The sequence below is a fragment of the Rhinolophus sinicus genome, linkage group LG01 (genome assembly GCF_036562045.2).
Source record: "Rhinolophus sinicus isolate RSC01 linkage group LG01, ASM3656204v1, whole genome shotgun sequence".
In the NCBI taxonomy this organism is placed as follows: Eukaryota; Metazoa; Chordata; class Mammalia; order Chiroptera; family Rhinolophidae; genus Rhinolophus; species Rhinolophus sinicus.
In genome coordinates, this window is record NC_133751.1 from 141,373,485 (window position 1) to 141,385,667 (window position 12,183).

At 43.1% G+C, this 12,183-nt stretch overlaps 1 protein-coding gene across 7 annotated transcripts in view; it reads right to left on the reverse strand.

The window, feature by feature from the left end:
• The window catches only part of CACNB4 (calcium voltage-gated channel auxiliary subunit beta 4), a 224,347-nt gene that overhangs the window by 122,320 nt on the left and 89,844 nt on the right, over positions 1–12,183 (reverse strand). For 2 of the 7 annotated variants that reach the window (XM_074336368.1, XM_019737463.2), the window contains exon 1: positions 1,691–2,004. The exons of 4 other annotated variants lie outside the window; for them this stretch is intronic. Coding sequence is in view for 1 of the 3 variants with exons in the window: in XM_019737462.2 (XP_019593021.1) it covers positions 1,691–1,735 (45 nt within the window). In the remaining 2 variants the exon portion in view is untranslated. Of the gene's footprint in view, positions 1–1,690; positions 2,006–12,183 lie in introns of those variants that run through there. One more of the 7 variants, XM_019737462.2, reaches the window with a different exon arrangement.

A 12,183-nucleotide genomic window follows, 5' to 3' on the forward strand; every position in this document is an offset into this window, starting at 1 on the left:
GCACTGCAGTATCTAGCACTGCCTGCCATCCACGGCCGTCACGGAGGCAAGTCACTGCACACTTCCCACCCTACAGAAAGGCTCGGCCGTCCTGTGAGGCTGGACCAAAAGGAAAAAATATATATTTTCATACTTATACTGGCTCCCTGCTGAAACAGTGCTTTGGAAATTTATACAGTTCTGGAGAACAAGGTGCTGGATACATTAGTTCCTAGCTGACTCTGTTCATAGCAGCTGGTTTCTAAAATAACTCCACCAATCCACTTAAGGGCAACACAGTGCCGAATGGTCGAAAATAAAAAAGTTATAATTCACTGAAGTCATCCCATGTTTCATAAATGAGCATGTGGAAAGAAGGGGCCTGAGGAAGCAGCAGGCCTCCTGACAAACCCAGCCAGGGCAGCTGCCCTACGGAACTCCTATAGTTGCGTTTTCCGTCCTCCCACCCGCTTGCCAAGTGCGGACCTTCTCTATTTCAGCCACCCCTGTTTCTGACTACAGCCCCTTGCAGTAAACTAACAGTCTGATCATTTACGAGCACGTTGGGCAACATGCAGAGAGACTTTGTGGAAACAGAGTTAGAGTTAGAGCTAATACACAGACGGGGAAGAAAAATGAAATGCCTTATCAGAACACAGGATGTCTATCTTTCATGGATAGCACATCCTTTGATACTTACGTCTGCACTGACGTATATCACCGGGGGGTTTTTTGTTGTTGTTGTTATAATCTGTTTATTGGCGGTTTAGCCAGAGAACCTTATATAACACCCTCCTGCTTCAAATGGAGCAACACGTATGGCATTGCACTCATATACAATCCAGACTCCCCACAGCAGGTCCCATTAGCTACCCGAATTATTTTACCTTGCATGGTTTCTATATAACTGATTAAAATGAAAGAACCACTACTAGCAATCGTAAAAGAAAGAGTCAGGAATCAGCTTTACCCTATACTCAAAAGCTAGCATTCTGATGGTCTGCTTTAGGGGATTTCAGAAAACCATTTTCAAGCGGATTTTCATAGATTACGTGAGCCTGACCTGTGGAGGGAAAGCAGTCCAGTTTTCTGAGGCAGCACACACGGGAGCCTACTCCAGCCCTCCAGGGTAGAGTGCAGGAACACTACCTCTGCCTCTGCACTGGGGTCTTGTACGACCACAACCTTTGCATCTGATTTCCTTAACAAAGAAGCAGTAGATCCGCACCGCTTGTATGGCCAGAAACCACATAATACAGCTACAGCTGAGGAACTTCCATTCATGCCAGCTCAGTAAACAATGTGTATTATATAATGAATGAGCCTTTTCTATGAACCCCGCTGTTGGGAAACACAGGCACTTTCTGCATAGTTTAAACTGGTCTACAAGGTGCAGTTAGTTACCCCAGGTGAGATCAAATGTGGACCAAGTAATGTACAAATCCAAACAGCTTACACTCTTAGATGCCTTTGCTATCACCCTAATTTCTTTTTGGCTTGACAAGAAATTATATAATGAAGAATTATTTCCGTTAACTCTAAACTATACAGAGAACATTGACATAGCAGCCAGTAAGCACCTGAAAGATGTTCGCTTTCAGCTCCATGTTCCCTGCGTTGCCTAAGAAGTGAGGGGGGGGGCGGGGGGGGAGGGTTAGTGGGAGGAGGAAGAGGAGGGGAGAGGGAATCAGCCATCTATGAAAATACTTACAGCCTCCGAGTCTTCAATTCCATGCAGGTACAAATTGTCATACATGGAGGTCTGATAATCCAGAGCACCTCTTTCAAGGCAAAAGCAAAACTGCTACAGAAGCCACAGCTAGAGCTAAAAGATAGAAAAGGCCTGTTTGGAAGAACTGCGCCTGCCTTATCAATTCCTGTGGATTTATCAGGCACGATGCTATTCATTCACATCACAGAGGGTGAGGTTATCCCCAGAGGCAGTTCAGACCTGGCATTTTATCTGCCTTCCCAATACAGAGCATAGAAAAGCAAAACCCTTCCTCAGCCACAGACTGGTGACTGAGCTAGGAAAGCGGCCTCTGATTGGCTCGGCTTCCCTGCTTCAGTCAGCTGAAGAGCGTTCCCTGGGAGAGTGGAGGGCGACTGGAGCATCCTACCCAGCAAAGAGCTGCTTCCTGTTTCGCCCGTACTGTGTAGTTCTGCAATAAACACTTATCAATATCTAAAAGGCTGCTTGGAATGTCTGGAAAGGCAGACTATTGACTACTCTAAACACAACTGCTCATCTTAATTAAATTCACAATTGGAGGGAGGTAGGGGAGCGAAGGAGAAATTTTATTTTCAGAGAATACTGTGTAAAACAGGCAAACAGATACTAATCTCCACCCAACATGTGTACTTAGCAGATGCAATTTAATTTTTTTTAAAAAAAGGTAAAAAAAAATGGATAGAATAAACAGATGGTAAGATTTCTTGTGGGAATTTCTACTGTAAAAGTTTTCAATATTCTCGCTGAAGTCTCTCTGCCTCACTGGCAAGAAAATACTTCTGTAACCCAATCAGTGAAGTTTGAAAAAGAAGCCCAAAGCTCTCAAAAGCCTTTATTTAGATGCAACATTTTTAATGTCTCTTTAATTTTTAAACAACCTTTAAGCAACGGCCAATATTTTACCTTAAATTCATCATCCCCTTTCCAATTTTTGGACCTTTAATTTCCTATAAAGGCATTGATCTTTTCCCAAAAATCCAAACAGGGAAGTCCTACTCCCTCCCTCTGCTCCTATCACACCACAGCTCAGTCTCACCCGGGACAGGTCCCACACTGGAGCATACTTAGATACTTACAGCTTTCTGGTCAACCAATAAAGGACTGCAGGTTTTAAACAAGACAGCTCTATAACTTACTCTAAAAGAAGCCAGCTATGTTTGAAAAAAAGAAGTTGATGAGGGGCAAAGAGCACAAGATAGAGAAGCTGAATGACTCATTGGGGTAAACAATGACCCAGAAACTCTGAGGCTCTGAGTCCAGCATCAGCTTCACCACTTATTGGTCGGATGGCTGGACCAATCACCACTCTATGGGCTTTAGTTTCTTCATCTGCCAAATTGAGGTAAAAAATAACTCAGAGAAGGAACTTTGCAAATCTAAAGTGCAACATAAACACTTACCAATGACAACCCTGCTTTGTCAGCTGGAAGGCACTGGCTACAGCTCCTGAGCTGTCAGCCCAGGAATAACTGGCTGGCCCTGGACCTAGGAAATGATGCCTGTCCTTCCAGCCAGTATCTCTGAAAAGTGTAACTTCTAAAGGAACAAGGTCGGGTCACAAAAACCAATACCAGAGCTACACCTGCTGAGCAGAGCACAGTTCTTCCAGGGGTACCATGATCCAGTAATGTCTTTCAATCCCAGTTGCACACCTCGGGAATAGCACCAGTACTTAGTCGCTTTCAAATTGAAACGATGGCAAGGGGACTCATCAGTCCTTTAGAACCCCAGATGGTAGGGTTCATACAGGATGCCATCTGTGCCTACACAGAGGGAGAATGGCAAAAGAGGAGGGGTGCAATCGGCAGGAGTCCATAGAAAGAAACCCAGTGCCAGGTCTACCTGCTGACAACTGTGTGTCACGCAAGTCACGCCCCAGGCTGAACCTCAGCTCTCCCCTTCATAACGCGAGAGGACTGGGTCAAAGGATCTGTAAACTCAAAACCCTGTATGCCATTCTGTTATTTTTAATAACTCCATAACTATATAGCCATGTGCTATTTTAGTCAGAATCTACAGAAAATGGAAGCAAGAGGGTCTTTTTTCTCCTTCCGGTTTCCACATCATTTCCTTACTTTACCACTTCAATTGAGAGTATGGATACTTCCTGAGTGGCTTTAAATGGAAGTCTAGATTGGGGGAGGAGGAGAAGCAGTTCACTTGCATAATTCACCAAGATGAGAAAAGCTGCTCCCTACTGGGAAAACTGTACATGGCTCAATTCTTCTCCTGTGCTTTCCTGCTTCAAAGTGGTCCCTACAGCTAATGTGAGGGTCTAAAGGAAGTTTTTAAAGAACAGGGGCTCATTTTTTTTCGGGGGCTCATTTTGTGACAAAGTAATGCATGCAGTAAACCAGTCTGACTCCGAGTGGGATGCCGGGAGGAAGGCAGTGGATCCAGCACAGTGGCCTGTAGTTACTCCCTGCAACCCTGCACCCAAGCCCTCAGACTAAGAACCGATGTGAAACATGGGCAGGCTGGCTCGGCCTGCTCCCCAGGAGGTTAGAAAAATGCTGGACTCAGAATTACAAGTTGTTGGAGATGGGAGAACCCCAGAGGTCACCTAATCCAGCCCTCATTTTAATATACAAAATGGTTAAATTCCTGTATTCAAAGCCACAATGTTCTATAGTTGAATGTTCCTTCCTACTCCATTTGTGACGGGGTCTTCAAGACAAGGGATGAGGAGCAGTGGACGTGTTCCCAGGAGAAATTTGGTAAAACAGAAGGAGGTCACTTTGGTTGTGGGAGGATCTATCTTTCATTCTAAAAATGGTCTAATTACAAGTCACGTGGTCACCCACAAGCTGATAAATGAAAATCAACTAATAGATTGGAGAGTCTGCCCCTAGCATTGGGACCTACACAGAATGAGCACTGTACCTGCAAATTATCTAAAGGTTTCAATTCCATAATCAGGCTGGTCCTAGAGTTCCAGAGGAACCCTAGTGAGAGCCTCAGTTTGGACTTCCCCAGAGGAACTTTGAGGAGTTCCCAGAAAAATGAACTCGGAATTCCAAGAGGATCTTGGAACTGACCATCTCTGTCCCACTAGTCTCTGAACTGAAAGCTGGGAGAGAAGTAGTGAGAGGACCCTGGGAACTTTCTGGGACTTTTCAGATGAGAAGACCTCGGGATTCCAGCAGGTCCAAGTTCTGAGGGCCAAATTTCAAGGGTGTCACAATTCACTGCAGCAAGAGGTAAAAAGTAGCTAAGGGCTTGGCAGCCTCTTACGTTTGACTTTAAGAGTTCTCCAGGGGAGTGACTGGTTGAGAAGATGAAAGATAAACTACCCTCTCCCCTGGTCTACTTCTCTTACCTGAGGTTTCAATGAGAACAAGTCTGAAAGCCTTGTGGCTTATCTCGTGTTCGTGTTTCCCAGTAACCCACTCACCTCTCATCACTGAGTAACCTCCAAAACCACATAGCCCCGAAACGACTGCCTCCGATTTTGAGGTTGCTCTGCTGACTCTCTTTCTGACCCACTTCCTTTCAAGTCATCTCTCATTATGATCAACATGTCAAAGTCAAAAGACCCTATGAGAAGGCATTGCGTGTGTGCTTCTGTTATAAATTACACATGATTCTTGGTGGGGAGATTTTTCTCGCAATTTGACAAATGCCTCCACTGAGCTCAGTTCAGCAGAGGAAATGGTATGCCCCTCAACCAATCAGAAAAGCTCTCTTACGTATCTCATGGGATCACTACTTTCAGTTAGTTTTTGTTGGCTTCAAATGTAGGGATAAGAAGTTGCTTTCCTTTACTGGACGGGGCTTTGTGGTACAGCAAACCCATGGAATTGACAGTGGCACACAGAGAACAAGCAATCCTGTTTTCCATCTGTTTGGAAAGGGAGAAGAGGGGGCGAAAAGTCAAGAGTGTGCTGATCAGCTCTGAGTTTTAGACAGCCACGATCAAGACAATGGTGTCGATTTGGAAGTTAAAGGAAACCTGACTGTCCAATTTTCCACTCAGGTTTCTCTGGAATTTAACTTTTCTACGCCAGTGTAGTTATGGGTTCTACAGCAAGACTCTGAAAGGTCAGGATGAATTAGAACACAAGTCAAAGCCTTGGCTTGCCAATTCAGCTACAGGCATTATTTTGCTCTTTGTTTTTGTTGAAATTTTGCTAAGTGACCACCATGTGCTAGATGATTTTTCTCCCTCTTCTGCTCTGCAAGAGCTAATCCACTCATGCGTTCGCCTGTAGAAATCTGTGTGGCATAGCAGGCTTTAATATTGCAACCCGTTTCCTCCCTGATGTGTTTCACACAGGTGGCGCCCGCAGGGTAAAGAAATGAGAACAAAATAAAACACTACAGATAATCGATTTCTCTTTCAGTCGTCCTCCGAGTTTGAATGTAGACCTCACTACCTAGGCAGGTAGGTCCTTGAGTCTCTCTGCGCCTCATCAGTAACATGGAGATAAGAGTTCTAGATTTAAGGAGTTAATATATGAAAGGGACAGAGAAAGTCCTTGGCACACAGAAAGCAGAGGAAGAATCAGCGTTTCTTTAAGGGAAGTAATATGGAATTGGGGCCACTACATCTCCCACCTCCATGGGCCCCCCCACTGCCCTCTGTGTGACTGGTACCCCCGGCGCGGTGTAATGGGAATACTATGCAGCAGGGTGGCTAAGAGCAGGGGCTCTGGAGCCAGATGTGCACACAGCCCCGTTATGTCACTTCCCAGCTGAATAACACTCGGCAAGCTCTGCTGCCTCTCTGTGCCTCCAATTCCTCATTTATAAAATGAGGGCTATCCCAAGATTACTGTGCAGATTGAAAGCCTTGACAGAAGAAAGGGCTCAGAACGGTGCCTGGCACAAACTCAGTGTTCCCCAAGCATCAGCTGCTTGTTATCTTTGGGTCTGGCCAGAATCCCTGGTACCCTGTGCGTCTGGGGTGGGATTCCTACTACTTGCCCCTGAGGCTGGCCCGCTTGCTCTCAATCCCCACCTGAGACCCCAGTCTCAGCCAGCAGAGCTGAGACCAGCATCCTGCCTCCTGCTGCCCTACTTAGCTTCATGCCAGCCTCCTCCCGGCTGCCTACCTGCTTCATCTGGCCAGGCTGATTGCTCCTTATGCTGAAGCTGGCATGCATGCCTGGACCACCACGGCCTAAAAACAAACACCACGACCCTTCAGCCTCCCCGCTGAACTCTGCATCTTTCCTGTGTGCCCTAAGTACCCACTACTTCCACACTGGCCTCCCCAGTAGCCTGGCCTTTGGGCAAACTAGAATTCTGACCTCCCTCACCCCTACCAGCCACTCCAGAACTGCCCTAACCTGTCACAAGCCACTGCCAAGAAAATGTCCCCATGAAAATCCTGTAACACATGCCATTACTGGTTCTTACCAAGGGGGCAAGAGGAGAGTGGGAAAGACAGAGAGAAACAGAAAGAGACAGGGATAAAGGGAGACAGAAAACCCTAGAGATACTCAAAGGAAGAATGAATATATGGACTAGCTCCCCTCCTCCCTGCATTCTTAAAGGCTCCAGGAAAAAAATTATTCTTCATAATTCATAAAAGAGTGAGCGTAGGTAAGGTAAAAATTCCCATGGCCTATTCAACTTGCCAGAAAATGACAGATCCCTCCCCATGATTGACGTATTACTCAGAAATCTCTCACTTTCTGAGATTTCTGTTTTTTAGAAAAAGGCCAATCTCTTGGCAAAAACAGTCCATACAGCCACCATTTTCATGAACACTACGCAACCTTACTTTGCACTCTTCTCCAAAATGAACTGAGGAGACTGGTCCAGCCGATTTCCTCCCTGTTGCCTATACATCACTCAGCTAATATTATCAGTGCTAATTTAACAATTATAGCTTTCAATTGCCAACTGCTCTGCACTATTTGAGAGGCTGCGAACTAGAAGATCAACAAGACATGACTGCATCCTCCTGGAAGCCGACTAAGGATGGTGTCGCAGCAATACTTGATATCCTTAACCAAGGATATCAGAAACTGAACCAAGGAGACGGTTATAATCAAAGCTCTCAATTTGGAGAAGCTCCAGTGAGAGCTGGAGAGTAATCTGATTCAGCAGGAGTGAGAAGTAGGAAAAGGGGAAGGAAGGGACCAGTTTTGCTCATGACCAGGGCAGAAATGAGACAACTTACTATATGGCCTTGGGCAAACCACTTTCCCATGATTCCAAATTGCTACAAACAGTAAATGGTTCAGTTTGTTTTTTACGTAAAATTTTATTTTTTATTTTGTTACTGCTTTTAGGTAGAAATTCATGATTTTCCTTCCTAGGGGGAGTTTTTCTCTTTAATGTGATAACACAGTTTACGCATAGATCCCTTCAGTCACCTAGTAAACACCCACAAATGCTTACTGAGTAACTAATATCTCCTCCAAAAAAAAAAAAAAAAGATCAGATTGTATTGGCTCCTATTTGAAATCTTTTAAGGCTTCCCACTGCTCTTACGATAAAGACCCGCATTTTTAACAGGGTCCAGCAGCTGGGCACTCTCATCTTGCACCTGTGTTCTCTTCTCTCTTTCCTCTACAGCCAGCCTGGCCTTCTTGGATACATCACGTTCCTTCCCATCAGCAAACTCTGTCTATTCTGAGTCCTTTGCCTAATGCCACACTCCCCCCGACCCTGCCCACATTAGTGAGACTGATGAATTACTACCTGTGTCCAGAAGGTGAGTTCTATGGAACGAGGAATCAGACAGCTTCTTATTTATCCTTATATCCCCACTGCCGAGCACACAGACAGCTTTCAATAAACCTGTGAATAGTTCACGATGGCCCTGAATTCCTTGGCTACTTCCACACTGTGGCTGCCAAAACAGTACAGTGACTAACAACAACAACAAAAAACCACATGCTCACAAAGTGAAACGTGGATATTTTTTAGAGCTAAGAACACCCAGAACATGAACATCCCTGGAGGGTCCTCACCAAATTGTCTGCATGCCCTGACTGGGAGAGAATGGTCCTGTTCAGATTCAGATTCTTACAAATTAAATAATCTAGGTGTGACGTAGAGGTATTGTTTTAACAATGCCTCTATTTCAAAGAAAACATAACTTATGATGTGCTGATGCAATTGTTTTTCTTTTTGGTGATGGAGAAAAGACCCCATGATCGTTCATACCTTCATACCTTTGCACACGATGTTCCCTCTCTCTGGAAGGCCACCTCCACTCTGCCACAACCTGCCCTCAATTTTTTCTATTTGGTGAATTCATTCCTTCTTTCAGGTCCAATGCAAACGTCACTAAGACCTTCCCCAACTCCCTCAGACATTAGACACTAGAGGAATTGAGCCAGAAATCTGTGAGGTCAATTTTAGGGCTGCTGTGGATTTAGAAAACAAACCAAAAATGGAAAAGGGTATCAGGAACTCAGGTGTGAACTAGACTCAGGCCAATGGTAGAGATTTTTCTTGGGTGGACTCTATGGGCAGAGGGGATATTGGTGGATGATGAATGGATGGTAGTTAGGGTCCTGGGATGTTTCCCAAAACTTTGTTGCCTCAGGATGCATTTTTGGGGAAACACCTGTTTCCCTTTGGAAACGAGTTCTAGACTCATACCTCCAGGGTAGGTACTATGTCTTATTCATCTTGTTAATATAGCCCTTTCTAACCCAGTGTCTATCACAAAAACTGGAAAATAGAAGTTCAGTAAGTATATTGGGAAAAGCTGAATAAGCTAGCATGATATAGATGACCTCCACAATACGCCATAGCACTGAGTGGACCAGGTGTCTCAAGTTCTATCATATCTCATGCAACTTTAGGCACCATACATGCTAGAACTTCAACAGGGGAGTAGAGAAATCTGACTTATTCCAAAATACTGAGCCTAAAGTAGCAATACTCCTTCTAGGTCCCACCTACAGTAGACCCAGAGCTTTCTAAAGTACTGCTAGACTTGAGTAAATTTATCTCAGGCAATGAATTGGTCTTAGACTTCAGGTTGACAGTTTTTAGTTTACGCACCTCGGTGAGTGGTAATGAAAGAATGGTGGTTTTGGTGCTGAGCTTTGACTTCTATATTATTCTATGTGGCTGAGATAACTAAAAGCCCTAGTACCCATTCTCCACTTCCTCCTTTTAGCAGTGAACCCCATTCCACCCCTCATTTTAGCAAGGGATATGACACTCCAACTAGGAACTACATTTTTTCACAGCCTCCCTTGTCACTAGATGTCACCCTATTCTTGCTAACAGAGTGTGAGAGAAAGTAATGTGTCCAACTTACACATCGCATCCTTGAAAGGATACTGATTTCCCAACACATGCTCTCTTACCCATTCTTTTGGATGTAGTGCTGATGAAGCAATTTCTACCATACAGAGGGGTGACGGAAAGTAATTAGGCTAGAGAAACCCGAATCAGTAAATGACCTGTAGAGAGGGCTACTCTGCTGTCCTGGACTGCTCTCCTGTCCAGGTGAAAGAGAAAGACACTTCCATCATGCTTAGGTATCTTTACTTAGGGAATCTTTGTTGAAGCAGCTTATGCTACTTAATACCAGGTATAAAAGTAACTAAAATATAGAGTTCATTAGAGCAGAAACATGGCAACCAGAAAAATATGCCCAGAAGGTAGGCACTGGACTCAGAAAAGGACACCTTGCTGGGTTGTGTCATTTCTTCTAATTCTTCTTTCACAAAATGCTCACCAAACCAAGATGGTGGTCAGTGATAGTCAATCCCCACCCCCACCCCTCCATTCCCAATAAAATCAGAACATTGTCATGTAAATGTGAAACCACAATAAGCCTGTTTATTTACTGAAACCAAAGATTAGGGACAAAAACAAAATGTTGGTGAGCAAAAAACATATATAAATTGCCAGTTTTTTACACTGCTTTTTCAAAGCCCAAATGAATTCAAAGAAAATCTTCACCTCTATTGAGTTTTTTAATTGAAGTAGACCACGGCAAAGAGAAAAATATTCACCACCTTTTAGCAAAGTCCATAAGGATTTCCTCATGAAGATTTGGAATTTCAATATAATTTCTCTTAGTTCCAATCTGTTTGGTCATTTCCTCTGTAGTCCTGGATAGAAAATTAGTTGGAGCTGTAAGTCTAAAACTATTCCCCAAGAGGCACAAACAGAAACAGGCTGAGTGATTTGATCTAAATTCTAATTCTCAGAAGTGATTTTTGTATCAAATATTCAAAGAAAATAGGAATCATCTCCATAAAAATAGTATAAATTTGGAGACAAACAATTAAAAACACTGTGCATTTATATTGATAGAAAATAGAAGAGAATGTAAAAAAATTATCAATAACCCCATACATCTGCAGGTCTCAAAAATCCAAAAGTATAAACAAACTAAGCATAGAGACTTTGGTCACACACACACACACACACACACACACACACACACTACTTTGCAAAGTTGTTTAGCAACGCATTTTTCTTAATAACAGAAAATGACTTATCAAATGTTTAAGAAAGGCAAATTGGAAATTAAATACTGATGTTCAAATACTTAGATGCCATGTACCTCACAGCGCCTCTGAACCTTGTGTGGGAGGGGAAGCTATAAATACTACTTGACCTTCCGGTCTTGTGTACCTTGGAAATCTATTATCTTTTAAACTGGGAAAGGCAATAGTATCACGATTTTCTAAACAGTAGTTTAAAACAAATTATCTCTAATAGTCCCTCTAAGTTCCTCTTTCAACATCAAATTAGCTCAAAATAAATACAAAACATTACAAGATAATCAACTAATAACTAGTCAGTCTGGAAATAATGTCAAATCACAACGTTCCTTAGGTTTCTTGGCTACTTTCACTGTCCCTTTAAACCTAGGGATCCCATGAACAAGTAGCAACTGTCTTAACATAATCTGCATATGTGTATATGAAAGGGATATAACAGACACTACTAGTCCATTACAGAAAACAAGGGAAATTCATAAACACATTGCTCTCAGAGGACTATCGGCAGGCATTTAGAAAAGGAATGTTTAGTGTCAGGAACATGGCCTGTGGTTCTCAGCTAATAAAGCTTTTTCACTTTTACTTTTAAAAAAAGATTATCTACTAGAATGGTAAGAGATTAACCAGCACAGAAACTTGGGAAATCACTATCCTATTTTCTTTTTTTTTTTCTTTTTTTTTAAATTAAATTTATTGGGGTGACAATTGTTAGTAAAATTACATAGATTTCAGGTGTACTTTCAATCAAGCAAATCAACTAGTAATAAAAGTTTGGAGAGAAGAAGAAAAAGGTCTAGTAGGAAAAGGGATGACGGCGCTAATTTTATAGCCAGCAGAGTCATTCATTTCCTTTCATATTCAGTTCTTGTTGGTTGTGTTTACTTCACTTAACCATATACTTGATGAACATAAAACAACCAGAAAGATCTGAAGGGTCAGAAATCATGGGAAAGTTTCCTAACATCACACAACTCTGAAACAATAAGATAATAAAACGTGTTTTCCTAGCCCTATCACCAGTAATAGGGCAACGAGGGA